The following is an 18644-nucleotide window of genomic DNA, read 5'->3' on the forward strand; positions in this document are numbered from 1 at the left end:
CCAATCTTCAGGCACCTCAACTGTAGCTGTCAATGATTCAAATATCTCTGCTAGGGGACCCGCAATTTCCTCCCTAACCTCCCATAACATCCTGGGATACATGAAGTAACAGAAAGGGTTGATGAGGGCAGTTTGGTTGATGTTTTGTATATGGACTTTCAAAAGGCATTTGATAATGTACTACATAATAGACTAGTTAACAAAATTAAAGCCCATGGGATTAAAGGGACAGGGTTGGCATGGATACAAAATTGGATAAGGGACAGAAAGCAGAGAGTAGTGGTGAACAGTTGTTTTTCAGACTGGAGGGAAGTATACAGTGGTGTTCCCCAGGGGTCAGTATTAGGACCACTGCTTTTTTTGATATATTTTGATTAATGACCTGGCCTTGGGTATGGAGGGTATATTTTCACAGTTTGCAGATGACAGGAAACTCAGGAATGTAGTAAACAATGTGGAGGATAGTAACAGACTTCAGGAGGGCATGGACAGACTGGTGAAATGGGCAGACACATGGCAGATGAAATTTAACGCAGAGAAGTATGAAGTGATGCATTTTGATAGGAAGAATGAGGAGAGGCAATATAAACTAAATGGTACAATTTTAAAGGGGGTGCAGGAACAGAGAGGGGGTGCACATACACAAATCTTTGAAGGTGGCAGGACAAATTGAGAAGGCTGTTAAAAAAGCATGTGGGATCCTGGGCTTTATTAATAGAGGCATAGAGTACAAAAGCAAGGAAGTTATGCTAAACCTTTATAAAACACTGGTTAGGCCTCAGCAGGAGTATTGCGTTCAATTCTGGGCACCACAATTTAGGACGATGTCAACACCTTAGAGAGGGTGCAGAGAGATTCACTAGAATGGTACCAGGAATGTGGGACTTTAGTTATGTGGAGAGATTGGAGAAGCTGGGGTTGTTCTCCTTAGAACAGAGAAGGTTAAGGGGAGATTTGATAGAGGTGTTCAAAACCATCAATGGTTTTGACAGAGTAAATAAGGAGAAACTGTTTCCAGTGCCAGAAGGGTCAGTAACCAGAGGACACAGATTTAAGGTAATCGGAAAAAGAGCTAGAGGCGATATGAGGAAACATTTTTTTACGCAGCGAGTTGGTATGATCTGGAACGCACTGCCTGAAAAGATGGCGGAAGCAGATTCAATAGTAACTTTCAAAAGGAAATTGAACAAATACTTGAAGGAAAAAAATTTACAGGGCTATGAGGAAAGAGCTGGGGAATGGGACTAATTGGATAGCTCTTTCAAAGATCTGGAACAGGCACGATGAACTGAGTGGCCTCCTCCTGTGCTGTACCTAATATGATACTATGATCAAAATATCAAAATTGCAGATGATACCAAATTGGAGGTGGGAGAGAGTTGGACAGTCTTATCAAAAGAGGGAGCTGAGAACCTACGAAATGCGCTAGCTAAAGCATGTCCAGCTTTGAACCTGTGGAAAATTAAATTCAACACAATAAAGTGCGACACATAGGAAGAAAAAAAATCCAACATACATGCCAAATGAATGGTGCTGAATTAGCTAAGAACTAAGAAAGAAAGAACTTGCATTTATATAGCACCTTTTATATCCTCAGGACACCCCAAAACGCTTCACATCCAATGAAGTATTTTTGAAGTGTAGTTTCTATTGTTATGTAGGCAAACATAGTAGCTAAGTTATGCATAGCAAGGTCCTACTAATGGCAATGAGATAAATGACAAGTTAATCTATTTTGGTGGTGTTGGTCGAGGGATGAATGTTGGCCAGGAAATCAGGAGAACTCCCTGCTCTTCCTCAGAAATTGTGATGGGATCTTTTATGTCCCTCTTAATGGGCAGACAGGGTCTCAGTTTAACATTTCATCCAAAAAATGGCACCTGTGACAATGCAGCACTCCCCCAGGACTGCACTGAAGTGGCAGCTTAGGATTCAAGTTCTAGAGTGCAGCAGGTGATCAAAAAGGCCAACGGAATGTTGGCTTTTATTGCTAGGGGGATAGAATATAAAAACAGGGAGGTATTGCTGCAGTTATATAAGGTATTGGTGAGACCGCACCTGGAATACTGCATACAGTTTTGGTCTCCATACTTAAGAAAAGACATACTTGCTCTCGAAGCAGTACAAAGAAGGTTCACTCGGTTAATCCCGGGGATGAGGGGGTGGACATATGAGGAGAGGTTGAGTAGATTGGGACTCTACTCATTGGAGTTCAGAAGAATGAGAGGCGATCTTATTGAAACATATAAGATTGTGAAGGGGCTTGATCGGGTGGATGCGGTAAGGATGTTCCCAAGGATGGGTGAAACTAGAACTAGGGGGCATAATCTTCGAATAAGGGGCTACTCTTTCAAAACTGAGATGAGGAGAAACTTCTTCACTCAGAGGGTAGTAGGTCTGTGGAATTTGCTGCCCCAGGAAGCTGTGGAAGCTACATCATTAAATAAATTTAAAACAGAAATAGACAGTTTCCTAGAAGTAAAGGGAATTAGGGGTTACGGGGAGCGGGCAGGAAATTGGACATGAATTTAGATTTGAGATTAGGATCAGATCAGCCATGATCTTATTGAATGGCGGAGCAGGCTCGAGGGGCCAATTGGCCTACTCCTGCTCCTATTTCTTATGTTCTTATGTTCTTAGAATGTGGCTTGAACCCCACGACCTGCTGACTCAGAAATGAGAGTTACTACCACTGAACCAAGCTGACCCTACCAAGAGTTAAGTTGAAAAACATCTAAATGTGCCAACATGTCCCATCGCTGAAGAGCATAAATCATCAAACTAAATAGAAAGCTGAATTATTTAGCCAAAGCACTTGATTGAAGTTAGAGGAAGTCATGCTTAAACTGTACAGGTGTCTTGTCAGACCACACCTTGAGTACTATGTCCAGTTTTGGTCATGAAAATATAAGAGAAACATTCAAGCCCCAGAGGCAGTGCAAAGCAGTGTCACACAGCCAATCCCTAATGTCAGACAACTGAGTTATTAGGAAAGACTGGAGAAACTTGGGCTTTTCAGCCTTGAAAAGAGTTCACTAAATAGGGATCTCATAGAGGTAAATAAGATAGTAAACAATATACCAGGACCACTCGGCTCCAGACCTCATTACAGCCTTGGTCCAAACATGGACAAAAGAGCTGAATTCCAGAGGTGAGGTGAGAGTGACTGCCCTTGATATCAAGGCAGCATTTGATCGAGTGTGGCACCAAGGAGCCCTAGTAAAATTGAAGTCAATTTTACTAGGGAATCAGGAGTAAAAGGCTCCAGTGGCTGGAGTCGAAGATGGTAGTGGTTGTTGGAGGCCAATCATCTCAGCCCCAGGACATTGCTGCAGGAGTTCCTCAGGGCAGTGTCCTAGGCCCAACCATCTTCAGCTGCTTCATCAATGACCTTCCCTCCATCATAAAGTCAGAAATGGGGATGTTCGCTGACGATTGCACAGTGTTCAGTTCCATTCGCAACCCCTCAGATAATGAAGCAGTCCGTGCCCGCATGCAGCAAGACCTGGAGAACATCCAGGCTTGGGCTGATAAGTGACAAGTAACATTCGCGCCAGACAAGTGCCAGGCAATGACCATCTCCAACAAGAGAGAGTCTAACCACCTCCCCTTGACATTCAACAGCATTACCATCGCCGAATCCCCCACCATCAACATCCTGGGGGGGTCACCATTGAGCAGAAACTTAACTGGACCAACCACATAAATACTGTGGCTACAAGTGCAGCTCAGAGGCTGGATATTCTGCGGCGAGTTACTCACCTCCTGACTCCCCAAAGCCTTTCCACCATCGACAAGGCACAAGTCAGGAGTGTGATGGAACACTCCACTTGCCTGGATGAGTGCAGCTCCAACAACACTCAAGAAGCTCAACACCATCCAGGACAAAGCAGCCTGCTTGATTGGCACCCCATCCATCACCCTAAACATTCATTCCCTTCACCAACGGCGTACCGTGACTGCAGTGTGTACCATCCACAGGATGCGCTGCAGCAACTCGCCAAGGCTTCTTTGACAGCACCTCCCAAACCCGTGACCTCTACCACCTAGAAGGACAAGGGCAGCAGACGCATGGGAATACCACCACCTGCACGTTCCCCTCCAAGTCACACACCATCCTGACTTGGAAATATATCGCCGTTCCTTCATCATCGCTGGGTCAAAATCCTGGAACTCCCTACCTAACAGCACACAAACTGCTGCGGTTCAAGAAGGCAGCTCATCACCACCTTCTCAAGGGCAATTAGGGATGTGCAACACATGCTGGCCTTGCCAGCGACACCCACATCCCATGAATAGTAATAATAAAAAAATGAGGCCCCTGCCTATTTCCAGTGCGAGCCCTGGCCGTCTACTTTGCAGACTGTTCCTAAATTGCTGTAGGTACAAAGATGCGGTAATGTTTCTCATTTCAATTATGATCCACCAAAAAGAGGCGATAGAGAGATCAAAATCACCCTCAGGGAGGCTTGGCTGTGTTCACAGACACAGCAAAATTGTTTGATTGTTTGGAATTGGAGTGCACAGTTTAAAATACAGTGTATTGAAATTTGGAAAGAGTTCAATACCAGGAGCATAGTGTGTATATATTAGCCCACAGCCTTAGTTTCCACCAGTAAAGTAGTTTCTTTCAGAATTTCCATTAAACAGGAACATAAGTCAAGGGTGTACCCAATCTTCCTCCTTTTTTATTTGTTTTTCGCATGAAACCATTGGAGCAGAAAATCCAGGGGGACCTATTACAGATGTTATTACTGGTGAATGGCACCATATAAATCCTTCTACACAGACGTGTATGGCATTGATCCTCTCAGCATGTGAATTATAAGCCATCTGAATATTACTTCCACACTCTGAGGTTGGGTTCTGCTTGAGTGCTAGCAACGGTGGATGATTATATATGTGCATATAAGGTAACCTCCCTTGAAAAAAAATGTAGAAAAGCTGATGGCTCTCGTACAAGGCGAGGAACAATACTATATCTTCCTGAAATTCTCACCTTAATGTCGGCTGGTGTTCACAAATCACTGTTCTTTCCCATTTCAACCAGCACAATCTGATCACGTGTTCCTCCACTCCTCCGGTACTGTCATATTTAAATGGCAGCTCTTCCACCAAACTTCAGTACTGGCTGCTGCTGCTGATTTTAAATATCTCATCGTTGACAACTGTCTGCGTGTCGCACAAACTGTACACGTTTCTGGCCTCCATTCGTGCTATTTGTCCAGGGTCTTAAAAGCTCGCTGATCCTCTGACATTTTAAATCCTGCTGAAACTGCCTCGTTGTACATTGTGCTTTTCTGTGTATGTGTGATATTTTAGCCCTTGCACAGAAAAGACAATCCACAAAGCATTATGAGGCAATTTTCAGGGTCTTTCGTCCAAACAGGAGTTGGAAACATTGGTAAGCATGAGAGTTCATATAACTGCTTCTGTTACAGAAGATGTTGATAGGTTAATGAAAAGACACTGACAAATATTTAGACCGCTCACTCATCTACCCTGTGTTGTTGATGTAATGTTTGTGCATCGCGACTGTTTATCTTTTGCTCTCTGTTTAACCATTAACCCAAACTAATAAGAAAGTTGAACTGAATTTCAAATCTACTGTTTTTTTATGAAGACAAGCTGTCAGTCACCTGTATTGTTACAGCAGGTATCGTTCAGCTAGCTTAATTTTAAAAAATAGAGAAGAATCTCAGTAGTTCCTGTCTCAATATGCACAACTGGAGTGGAACAGCTAAAAAAGAACATAACAGACCTGAGTAAAAAGCGAACATGTGTGAGTCCTGTGCACAACATGAGCTAATAGAAGAAACTGGTGGGCAATTTATGAACATGTGCTGCAGTTGGGGGATGTCTGAAGTATGGGCAGCACTTTGGAGAAGTGAACTAAGAGAACTTATTGTACAGTCTGATCTGAATCAATATATATGGCCCGATATTAGGAGGGCGGCGGGTTGGCAGCGGGGGGTCAACTAGGCGCGTGGGTAACGCACCCAGTGAAATCGGGGTGCTCCGCACGCAATCGCAGGCTAATTGCTTCCGGGTTTCACGCTGGAAAGCTGCGCAGCGGGCAGACTGCATATGCACAGCATAGGCTGTCAGCTGGAGGAGCCCTATTTAAAGGGGCAGTTCTCCACTGACTGATGCTGCAGGAAATAGGAAAAATTACAGCATAGAGCAGTCCAGGGGGAAGGCTGCTCCCAGGTTTAATGATGCCTCACTCCAGGTATCATTGGATGGGGTGAGGAGGAGGGGGAGGACAGAGATCTTCCCCCCGGCGGGCGGGAGGAAGCGGCCTGCCTCTGCCACCAAGAAGGCCTGGCTCGAGGTGGCAGAGGAGGTCACCTGCACCACCAACATATCGCCCACCTGCATACAGTGCAGGAGGCGCTGCAATGACCTAAGTAGGTCAGCCAAAGTGAGTACACTTACTCATTCCCTTACGCTCCATCTGCCACATCAGCGCCCCCACCCCACATCTCCTTCTGCACTGCCAACACTACTCTATCTCATCCCTCCTCACACCCACTCAAAGCTTATCCTCACCTTACCTGCACTTACTCACCTCACCAGTACTCATCCCGCCACTACCACTCAACCCAATCCTCATACAATCTCATGGCTCTATCTCATACTCACCCTCTCATGCGCCTCTTTCACAGTCAGCCTCACTCAACCTGCCACTACCTGTGCTGCAGCCACAGGGCATGCATCACATATGTGCAGTCAGCAGCGTAAGGCAAACGTGTCATGAGCATGAAGGGGATGCATAAGGGTGTTTGAAGGCTTGTCATGGATTTTACTTATATTTAATTTCTGATCAACTCACATCACATATTATATTGGCACCACTACTGCCACGTCTTTGCGAATCTTGTCTGGTTTGTGCAATAATGCCCTTTCCTGTGGATCACTATGAAGACCCACACCTGATGCCACCCATTGTGTCACTGCAGAGTGGGTGTAGGTGTATTTGCAGGGATCTTTTGTGCAGACGACTGAGAGACACCGGCGATATCCCTGTTAACACCCTGGAAGGATGTGGAGGAGAAGTTGTTGAGGGCAGTGGTGACTTTGACAGTGACATGTAAGAAGATGGTGCTCGGGCCAGCCGAGAGCAGCTCGGCATGAAGGAGGCTGCAGATGTCCACGACTACATGTCGAGTCACTCTGAGCTTCCATGTGCACTGCTGCTCAGAGAGGTCCAGGAAGCTGAGCCTCGGTCTGTGGACCCTGTGGCGAGGGTAGTGCCTTCTGCGACGCATCTCTCTCTGCGGTTGTCCTCGCTCCTGCTGTGCAGGTGGATGTGTCACTGCACTGTGTTGTGGAGCTCCACATGTCAGAGGTGGACGGCGTGGCCGGTGAGGCTGTTGATGCTGTTCATCCTCCAAAGAGGTCATGACTGCAGCTACGACGGCCCCCATCTGGAAGATGTACATTTGAGGGGGTCCGCAAGGTAGGTAAATGTGTCTGGACACTGGGGTAAGTGTGCAAGTTTGTGAATTTTATTGTTAGGAGGAGGGTGGTGGAGGCCAAACTTTGTCCAAAGTGACAGAGTGGCCTCCTGCAATGAGTGAGGGTCTCACCCCCCACCCCCCCTCACCTGTCAAATGGACCTTTGCAGCTGCCACAGGCTGATGGCTGCAACACGTCCATTTGAACTGGGAGTGTTTCCCCCAGTATGGGAAACAGTCCCAGTTGTTTGGAAAATCCCACCCCTCCTAAAATATCATGTTAATCAGGTCTGTAAACGACCTGAAGCACCTAAATAATTACCTTAAGTGGCACCCCGCTGGCTTTAATTGCCGGCGGGAGTCCCACATGCAGGGGCTGCGTGCGCCTGTCAGCGCGTCAGTGGGAAACCCAGAAGTGGGCGGGTTGGAGCCGGGCTCTGGACCCGCCCCGGGAATCCCCAATTTTCGCAGCCCCCCCCGCCACGAACACACCCGCTCGGGGGTGCGAAAATCGAGCCCATAATTTCTAAAGTATTTTTAAAAAATCATTGGTTGCCTGATTTACTTTTAAAGGGGTAGATCTTGACTTTGTGCGATAATATAAAAAGAGGTGATAGCTAATTGGCAGCCCATTTTACATTTCTCCTGATTTTTGTTTCCATTGAAATTAATGGAAATTAGAATCAGTAGAGATATAAAATGAGCTGCCGATTTGCTATCACCCGTTTTACACTATCGCACAAAGTCATGATTTACCCCAAGCAGTGTAATACTTTGGTTTGTCTAAAGCACTGTGCTAAGGCATTGTAGGACATGGCTTTGTCTACACTGGATTATTGTCTTGATTTTTACAATTAAACTTTGTTTTGTCCCAGACAGATCACAACTTTCAAAACTAAGAGGTCTGTTCTTAGGCCTCTCGTGCCATCGAGTCATTGCAATGACAACAATGTTCACCACCCAAACTTGTATTTAAGGTGCATTTGGGTCTTGGTTTGTGCAGTTGGAAGGAGAGTTTTGCCTTGAAATGGGAGCAAAGAGATTGCATCCTGGAAAAGCAGAAGAGGTTTGGCTTCATTTGGGAGTGGAGGTCATTTGGACTAAGTTCCATGACATTGCTCATAGGTCAACAAGAACAAGCTGATAAAAATGTATGATTGGGCTGAATTACAACTGCAGGACAAATAAGATCAGAAATTTATATTAAAAAGTAAAAGAACAGTAACAGTAAAAGTAAAAGCACAGTAAAAGAACAGGAATAGCAGGCTAGGAAAATAATCACAATGGCAAAATGCTGAAAAATGCATCAAAAAGTGTCAAAAATCAAATTTGTGTGGCAGATATGCCCCAAAACCCCTCGAAAATAAATTTTGCACACCAGAGCTCATTTCCCCATAAAAATTGATAAATATGCCACTGTCAAAATTGCATTTTTGTGTACTTCAGGTTTTTTTCCCTCTAAAATGCAACTGATGGGATATTGGGTATAGCTTTAGTCATGACAAGTTAATGTCCCACTATACTTTTTTTGTATCTCATACATAAGGCCACATAATAGGGTTTCAGGTTTCACAGCAAAGCAAACTGAGTTGTGGAATGTGATCCTAAAACACCAATAAAAATCCTGAAATCCAAAGTAATAATAAAGGAATTTAACTTAATCGGTAGCCTTGAAACAGTGGCCTCGGTTTAGGGGTCTTTATTTGGGGTTATTTTAAATCAACACTGAGAGCCTGAGCTGAAGTCAGGAGGGAAAGCTACCACTTATATATCACAGCCCTGAAGGAACAAAGTGGAACAAAGGATGATAGGTGTGCGGTGGTGTGGTACTGTTGCTGCTGGGTCCATCCTCTAGAGAAATTGTTATGCTAGGAAGGAAACCTGATGAAGGATTTGATTCGTGCGTAAGACAACCCCTTACTTTTAGTGCCAGACAGCAGTATAAATTTACTGGCATATACAGTATACCGGCTTCGTTAATGGCTGGCTACACTTACTTGATCCTCCTTTAACCCACATACGTAATGATGGTCAGACTCCTATGTTTAAATGTGGAGCTGAGTTATGCCTTGTGCTAGCTTATATTGTTGGGCCTGTTAGAAGCCCTGTAGGATGACTTACCTGTATTTGTTTCTCAGACTGATGAGTCTATACATTGTTTAAAATAACTTTTTGGGGGCTTTCTTGATGACCTAGTTAGTAAGTGCACTGTCTAGTGTGGAACTAAGGCACACGGATCTCAAAAGTCCTTGTTCTGTGCTGAGTTAGCAGACCTTATGCTGGGTGGCAATAATGCTTCAATTGGCCTCAGTAACAAGGCCAGGGATGGGAAAATCAACTAGGGTTCCACCTCCTAATCTTTATCCAGTGTCACCTACTGGAAAATGTGCGTTTGTGGGTGTCAGAGAGGACAGGATTGGGTTTAGCTGTGTTCCTCCACCCCAGGACAAACAGCCTGTTAAGGCTCGCACTCTGGTGAGATTCTAGACAGCAGTTGATGACCATGAAACCATAATACAGCACAAACAAGCACCATTAAGAGAGGAGAGATAGAAAATTAGAGTGGCAGATTTTTTTAACGCTTTATTGTGGTATCTTCCTTTTTCTTCTTTACTTATCTATTTACTTTCTGGAACTATAATCACAGATACAACATGTACAGCAATGTCATAGAAATAACTTAATATGTATTTAAAAAGAATTGAACTGAATCATAAAAAGGAGCCATATAAGTTACATAGCTGGCAAATTGATTCAAATGTCCAGTTCCGGTTAGAAAGAGAACAGAATTCAGTTTAGCTTTCATTGCCAGTGACCACAGCACTGTGCTGGTTATGAATTCTTTGCAGTTGGTAAAAGCCAGTTCTGAACACCATCAGTATTGCTTCAGTACATTAAAGCTGATGATTGCACAGTGTTCAGTTCCATTCGCAACCCCTCAGATAATGAAGCAGTCCGTGCCCGCATGCAGCAAGATCTGGACAACATCCAGGCTTGGGCTGATAAGTGGCAAGTAACATTCATGCTAGACAAGTGCCAGGCAATGACAATCTCCAACAACAGGGAGTCTAACCACCTCCCCTTGACATTCAATGGCATTACCATCGCTGAATCCCCCACCATCAACATCCTGGGGGTCACCACTGACCAGAAACATAACTGGACCAGCCATATAAATACTGTGGCTACGAGAGCAGGTCAGAGGCTGGGTATTCTGCGGCGAGTGACTCACCTCCTGACTCCCCAGAGCCTTTCCACCATCGACAAAACACAAGTTAGGAGTGTGATGGAATACTCTCCACTTTCCTGGATGAGTGCAGCTCCAACAACACTCAAGCTCGACACCATCCAGGACAAAGCAGCCCGGTTGATTGGTACCCCATCCACCACCCCAAACATTCACTCCCTTCACCACTGGCGCACCGTGGTTGCAGTGTGTACCATCTACAGGATGCACTGCAGCAATTCACCAAGGTTTCTTCGACAACACCTCCCAAACCCACGACCTCTACCACCTAGAAGGACAAGGGCAGCAGCCACATGGGAACAACACCACCTGCACGTTCCCCTCCAAGCCACACACCATCCCAACTTGGAAATATATCGTCGTTCCTTCATCGTAGCTGGGTCAAAATCCTGGAACTCCCTTCCTAACAGCACTGTGGGAGAACCTTCACCACACGGACTGCAGCGGTTCAAGAAGTCGGCTCACCACCACCTTCTCGAGGGCAATTAGGGATAGGCAATAAATGCTGGCCTCGCCAGTGACACCCACATCCCATGAATGAATAAATTTTTAAAAATGAACACAGGAAGTGCTGAGAAGGAGAGTGAATTCGAGTGGATGAATTCAATGTCAAATTAGGTACAGAAAGAGAAATAATGAGAGGGAAAGAAAGATTGGATTAAGAGAGAGAGAAAAAAAACAAGAGCCAGAAAGGAAAAGTAAGAAAAAAAATTTTAAATTAAAAATTTGATATTTTTAAAATCTCCAACAATTCACAACCTGAAGGAATAAGACTCCACGCTTTTAACTGTTCACTTTCTGGGCCAGAGAGGTCGATTGGCAGCCATCGTTAAAAGCGTACTTAGGCTATTAATTACTAGACTTAACTTTCTGTGGCGAGTTTAATGGGCAATTAATGTGCAAATGCAGCAACTTCATGAAACTCACAGGGAGGTTAAGGGTGAGATGCCGTTTTCGCGAAGCTGTTAATGAATGTTTCTCTCACCACTGAAATGCATACAACATTTTGGAAAATGCGATCCCCTGATTCAGTCTGAACAAACAAATGCCACTCGAACGGTGTAAATGCTCTGACTTGTTGTTTTAGCACCAATTTATTGATAGCAGTTACATGCACATAGTGTTCATTTTCATTACTATTGAAATATCTTATTTTGTACATTGAGTTGCCATAGCCCTAATTTTAGTATGTTACATGGAACTCAGGTTGCTCAGTGTAGAATCTAGCAAAGTAATTATAAATAGTAGCAACTGGATGTGTTATTGAAGAAGGTTTAAATGGTTTATTCAACAGTCAAGTGTCTAAGGAGTAGGACAAGATCCTGGGTTAACTAATATAATCACAATTCTTCTTCTGTGCCTTCATGTCTTCACTTAAGTCTCAAAACGATAAGGTGTATTTACAAAGAAGCACTCGAGTAAAACCAGAGCAAAGAACCAAATGAGTGTTTAATATTTCTTCTTTCAGGCAATATCCACATTTCAAGGATCACCACTGTCATGTTTTTGAATATCTAGTTTTGAAAATATACACCAACTATTGCTGTTGTTGAACAGGCTCTTCTCTAAATCCCAGAAGGAGCCTCTTCCTCCAAGGAGTAGTCCAGATCCAGCTCATCCTGCTGAAACTCTGAAGGAAACCATTGTGCAGTATAATGAATAGGAAGTTGTTTTTAAATACTTAGGTCTGGGTGTGTGCATAAATGAGGCACAAGATGGTCAATAAAAAAAATCCATGTCTTGTTTAGAGCATAATCCATCTCTAAACAGAAGCTATTTGAGAGATAAAATTATTGTGTATTGTGAGGTGAAAGTAATGTCTGAGAATTCAATTACAATAATAATACCGTCATAATGATTGACTCGTTTGAGGATTATTAAGTTGAAATTCATCTGTGTTCTATTTTTAAAACACTGGTTGACATGTTTGCTTCAAATTCCCATGTGTGCTCTTTTTATAATGTTTTTAACCAGAAACAGGTCAACAACTTTGTTAAAATAGTGTACACAAAAATTTGACGCAACCATTTTAACCAGTCTCTCAATAAATCACAATATTGTGGTAAATCAAAAGTAATCAGAGCATCTTCACTGTAATGTTGAAAAGTAAGTCCATATTTCGGTTGAAGATGTAAAAGAGATTTCTGACCAAGTTGACATTTGTGAATATCGTGCTGCAGTTAAAGGTCTTGCTATTGAATTGCAGTAAGAGCCCACATCACGAAGGAATTCAGTGGGGTCGATTTTAAACCTACCCACCCAGGGGGTAACTGGGTGGATGGGCAGTTAAAAATGAGTTGGTTACTTACCTGATCAGATCCTGGCCGTTTTAAACCATTTGCAGTGGTAATCTTCAGGGTTTGGCAGACGGATGAGGTGTCCGGATAAAGCTGGCAGGAGCCTCATAAATTCAGGCAAATCGAGGTTCCATATCGGCAATAGGACCCTGATGCAATTTTAATCGAAGCTTGAGCGGAGGAGCCACCATGGGTCTCCAGCGAGGCAGAATCAGGTCCGCAGCTGGTGTGTCTAAAGCATTCTTTTGTTGGGCCAAGAGGAGCAGGAGTGCCCTTCCCTCCTGCGAGGCAATCCCAAAACCCACTCCCCACCATTTACCTGGAAGCCGGCTGGCGGCTGAGGGCCACCCGATCTTCACCTGCCGACAGTTGCTCTAGGGCCCTCTTCACACCCATTCCGGGTGGGAAGTGGACTGGCAACATTTAAATGAGGCCCGGTGGTTAAAATCATCGTGACCACCTACTGCCTCTGCCGGCTGGGAAATCAACTCACCAGAGCGGTTTCCCACTGGAAATCTGCTCCAAGTTAAAAACCATCCCAGTCTTCTAGCAAATGAAACAGAATTAGTTCTATACTGTTTATATCAAATAGATTAATCATTATTGTGATGGATTTAATCTTGGTTAGCAATTGGTAGCTTTGATAACGTTGAATAAGTCTTCACTTGATTTCCTTTTATCATTGAGATTTAAGGGGAAAACTCCAACGTAGAACGTAAGTACACCTCTGACAAACAACATGGAACAGGGAGCCAATAATCTACCCATCCCCTTCGGGGATTGCTGTTTGGCCCAAGGGAACCAAAGAGGAGAAGGAAATAAAAGAAATTATAAAGCGGGGCTTTACAAGAGGACAGAGATTTTAATCCTTAGAACATTGAATTTCTATGGCACTCTGTAGAACCCAAGGCCTGATTTTAACTCCTCCTGCCTGGCGGAAATCGGGCTCGGGCGACAGTTAAAATGAGAGCAGTCACTTACCTCCTCTGATCCCGTTGCCTTTCCACCGAGTCCCGATGTTAACCTACTTTTTTGAGCGGGACACCTGCAGGAGTGAAACAGGGTCCTTCTTTAAATATGCAGATCGGGTCCCAATGATGGCATCAGGACAAACTGCAACAATTGGTCGGTGGCCTGAGTGGGGGAGCAGTGACGGCTTCCCCGTATGGCCAAGCCTGCCAGGAGATGGATTGAGGGCCAGAAGATGCCCAGGCAGGTAAGTAATTCAATTTAATTTTAGGTTAAGATCGGCTGGGCCTCCATGTCCCCGGACTCCCCGGGTTCTCCGCCCGCTTCAGGGCTCACGCGCATCGTACCCGTGCCCTTTAAAATCGAAGCCCAAACATTTTCATCAGATATTACAACACTGATAGATGGTAGCATTATAATACTCACAGGTTGGCAGGGATTTAAAAAATCATGATTTTTGAATAAACAAATATATGAAAGTAATTATATTTTTCAATTAACATTATATAATTGATGAGGAACTTTTTGGAAAGATTTCTTGGAAAGATTTAAACTTGAATTTGTCATGCTTGACTTTACCGGAATACTTTTGTTTAAAGGTCTAGCCTCACATTGATGGTCTAAAATAACTTACTGTTTGTGTACTTTTATCTTTTCTACAGGCCTTACTGCTGCAGCATCCTTAGTGTCCTTGGCCTGGGCCTTGGCTTCCTACCAGAAGGCTCTTCGTGACTCCAGAAATGATAAAAAACCCATCAGCTACCTGGCTGTTATCATTCAGTTCTGTTGGCATTTCTTCACCATTGCAGCCAGAGTCATCACATTTGCCCTGTTTGCTTCAGTTTTCCAGCTCTATTTTGGGATCTTCATTGTCTTGCATTGGTGCATCATGACTTTCTGGATTGTTCATTGTGAAACAGAGTTCTGCATAACCAAGTGGGAGGAGATTGTATTTGACATGGTTGTGGGAATAATCTACATTTTCAGTTGGTTCAATGTTAAAGAGGGAAGAACTCGGTGTCGGCTGTTCATCTACTACTTTGTAATCCTTTTGGAAAACACTGCCTTGAGTGCTCTGTGGTACTTGTACCGAGCACCTCAAATAACAGATGCTTTCGCCATACCAGCGCTTTGTGTTGTCTTTAGTAGTTTTTTGACTGGAATCGTTTTTATGTTGATGTATTATGCCTTTTTTCATCCAAATGGACCAAGGTTTGGTCAGTCACCAAGCTGTGCTTGCAAGGAGCCTGTGGCCACTTTCAGTTTGCCTGCAGAGGCGGCAGCAAATGCTTTGAGGGCTGTGTCCCAAAACAGGGAACAGAAACTCACAGAAAGGGATGGCTGTATGCCTGTTTTTCAAGTCAGACCTACTGCACCTTCCACACCATCTTCACGCACTCCCCGGATAGAAGAAACAGTGATCAAAATTGACCTTTTGAGGAACAAGTATCCAGCATGGGACAGACACGTTTTGGACAGAAGTCTGCGAAAGGCTATCCTTGCTTTTGAATGTGCGTCCTCGCCACCTCAACTCCAATACAAGGATGAAGCCCTCATTGAAGAACGGCTGGAATATGAAACAACTCTGTGAAAAGCTAACAAGTTGCTTTGTTAAGAAAACCAGTTGCCAAACCAGAGGTTGAAACCGGGGTTGTGGTGATAACAGTGGGGGAAGATTTCCTCTGTGTGCTACATCTTATGATCGTAAACCCATTCTTTATAAATCGGTTTAGGATTTTGTTGCACACAGTACATTAATGTATATGCCGTCATGAGCCTCACTCAAAGTTTATGAACTTGGAGAGGCAGACAAATATTACTATGATTATCATTTTCTTATAACTTTAATGATATGGTGCTAATTCATCTGCCAGCATAATTTACCAAAATCGGGCTTCTCTAAGCTGTCAAGAATTCAAAATGCATTATTTGCTGGCAGTATGAACATGCACATTTTCTAGTATCTAAAAATGAACACCATTTGCAAAATGTGTCTCTTTGATTTATGTAATCAAGAGTTAAAAAATGTGATTTTGTTAATTTTTTTTATATTGTGAAATATGCTAGAAAGTAACTTTTTAAATGGATAATCGTTATATTGTGGACTAAATTTTATGCAGATGTTGAAAACAATCTTGGCAGCTTTCCCTTCTGGATTGTATCATCGTGAGAACAAAAATGGAATTTTAAGTATCTACATATATGTATAAAGCTTAAGTAAAGGTGTTTGCACCAAACACAAGCCTGCACTTTGTGGCTGTTAAGTAATTTGATGGAGCATATAACCCTGGATTTATGGTATCAATCAGGGTCATGGTGATCTCAGTGTGGAAGCCAAGAAAAGGATGTAAATTTACCAAGACAGTCAAGATCCAATTTAATTTCAATCTCTGCAAATGCAGGCACACAATTAATACAGTGGGAGACACTTCTCTGACTAGAAAAGAAGCACAGACTGCCAAAAAACATTGTCAGCTACTGGACAGAGTTGTAGGTGAAGCCAGTTTTACTAACTGACTATGATACCTCCCTCAGTATTGGAAACTCTGTTTGGACTAGAATCCCACACTGTAATCACTATTCGTGCAGTCAAAATGTGCACTCTATTGAAGGATAGTGAGAGGTGCAGCAAGCTAATTAACTGTATAAAAATTTGTAAATTGTTGCAAGAGAAGATTGGCAAAATTGCTTTGGTGGACATTATTGAGAGTGTACAATGACATTGCATACTGTGGTAATGTAATCGTATAAATCAGTGACGAACAATTGGATGCCACTGTGGTAGGGAGTAGTTTTATAATACATTGCGTTAGAAAAGGTTGATTTTGCTCGTCAGTGCAAGTTGTTTTTACTTACTGTACAATATTTAAGTTTCAATAGTTTTACCAGTGCAAGTGCTTTTGTCCGAAGAATCTAAATTCAAAGGGAATATGCAAAGAATAGGTTCAGAGAAATTGCTTTGTCTTTTCAAAAAGGATTTTCCCATTGTTATAAAAAATACATTTTTAAGGGAAAAATCTGTTTCAGGATTTTGCTTTTTTGATTGTTCTGATACAATGTATATATTACATGATAAAATACATTTTACATCTGTTAATTTAGAATAAGATACTACAATTTCTCCCATTTTCCATAATTAGCATTAATATTTCAATTGTACAATATGCTATACATGTCAACCATGGATAACCTAATGTGCAAATATTAAATGAGCTCCGTGCCTAATAGGTCATCACTTGGCAATCCTGTATTTCTGGCTCTCCAGTGAATATGGTAGTGTTGGATTGTTGAAGCCAAAAAGATAGAACATGAGAAATAGGAGCAGGAGTAGGCCATACAGCCCCTCGAACCTGCTCCAACATTCAATAAAATCATGGCTGATCTTCGACCTCAACTCCACTTTCCCACCCGATCTCCATAGCCCTTGATTCCCCTAGAGTCCAAAAATCTATTCATCTCAGCTTTGAATATTTTCAATGACTCAGCATCCACAGCCCTCTGGAGTAGAGAATTCCAAAGATTCACAACCCTCTGCCTGAAGAAATTCCTCATCTCAGTCTTGAATGGGCGATCCTGTATCCTACGAGTATGATAATATCGGTCTGAAAATACATAGCATACAACAGACAGATTGATAGCTATCAAAAAATCGTGGAGTATGATTTGCAGTGCATTGATTTAAGGTTAGGAGAATAAATTGTTTCACATTGTGCCATTTGATGATTTGATGTTTCCATCAATCAAATATAATTCTGACTTCTTGACTAATCTGAGCAGTATAGCAATCTTTACACAAAGGTATAAATGGCAGTAAAAATCCTATAACATTAATTCTTTGTCCATAAATACATATATAAATAAATAATTTATAAAGTTGCTAATTAGCAAAAAAATGTTTGAATTTCTTATCTACAAAATAATATAGAATCATTCCATTATGTCACTGGGGAGGGATTACATTCTCTTGTCTAAATATACAGACAAAAGACCTTCGATAAGATACCACGTAGTGGACTCATGACTAAGGTCAGAGCATGTGGAGTCAGGGGATAAGTAGCAGAATGGATAGCAAACTGACTACAAAATAGAAAACAGAGAGTAGGGGTTAAAGGTAGTTACTCAGACTGGCAAAAGGTGGGAAGTGGTGTTCCACAAGGATCAGTGCTGGGACCACTGTTGTTCACCATTTACATAAACGATTTGGACTCGGGAATCGGAAGTATAATTTCAAAATTTGCAGACGACATCAAATTGGGGGTTATAGTTAATTCTGAGGACTGCAACAAAATACAGGAAGACATTAATAAACTTGCAGAATGGGGGTGTAATTGGTGAAAAAATTTCAATATAGACAAGAGTGAGATATTACATTTTGGTAGGAAGAATAAGGGGCCACATACTACTTGGTTAATAAGAGTCTAAACGGGCTAGAGAAGCAGAGGGATCTTGGGATAAAGATACACAAATCAGTAAAAGTAGCGACGCAGGTTAATAAGGCCATAAAAAAAACCAAAGCAAGCACGGGGTTCTTTTCTAGAGAGATAGAATTACAAAGCAGGGAAGTTATGTTAAGCTTGTATAGAACCTTGGTTAGACCACACTTGGAGTATTGTGAAGAGTTCTCGTCTCCATATTATAAAAAGGATGTAGAGGCACTGGAGCAAGTGCAGG

At 42.8% G+C, this 18644-nt stretch overlaps 1 protein-coding gene across 2 annotated transcripts in view; it reads left to right on the forward strand.

The window, feature by feature from the left end:
- xkr4 (XK related 4) overlaps positions 1-17785 on the forward strand; it is a 230755-nt gene extending 212970 nt beyond the window's left edge. Inside the window, exon 3 of one of the 2 annotated variants that reach the window (XM_067980028.1) lies at positions 14636-14759. In XM_067980028.1, coding sequence (XP_067836129.1) covers positions 14636-14659 — 24 coding nt within the window. In that variant the 3' untranslated portion in view covers positions 14660-14759. Of the gene's footprint in view, positions 1-14635 lie in introns of both variants that reach the window. The other variant, XM_067980025.1, reaches the window with a different exon arrangement.
- The last annotated feature ends 859 nt before the right edge of the window (positions 17786-18644 follow it).

Source organism: Heptranchias perlo, chromosome 3, assembly GCF_035084215.1.
Source record: "Heptranchias perlo isolate sHepPer1 chromosome 3, sHepPer1.hap1, whole genome shotgun sequence".
NCBI classification, from domain to species: Eukaryota; Metazoa; Chordata; class Chondrichthyes; order Hexanchiformes; family Hexanchidae; genus Heptranchias; species Heptranchias perlo.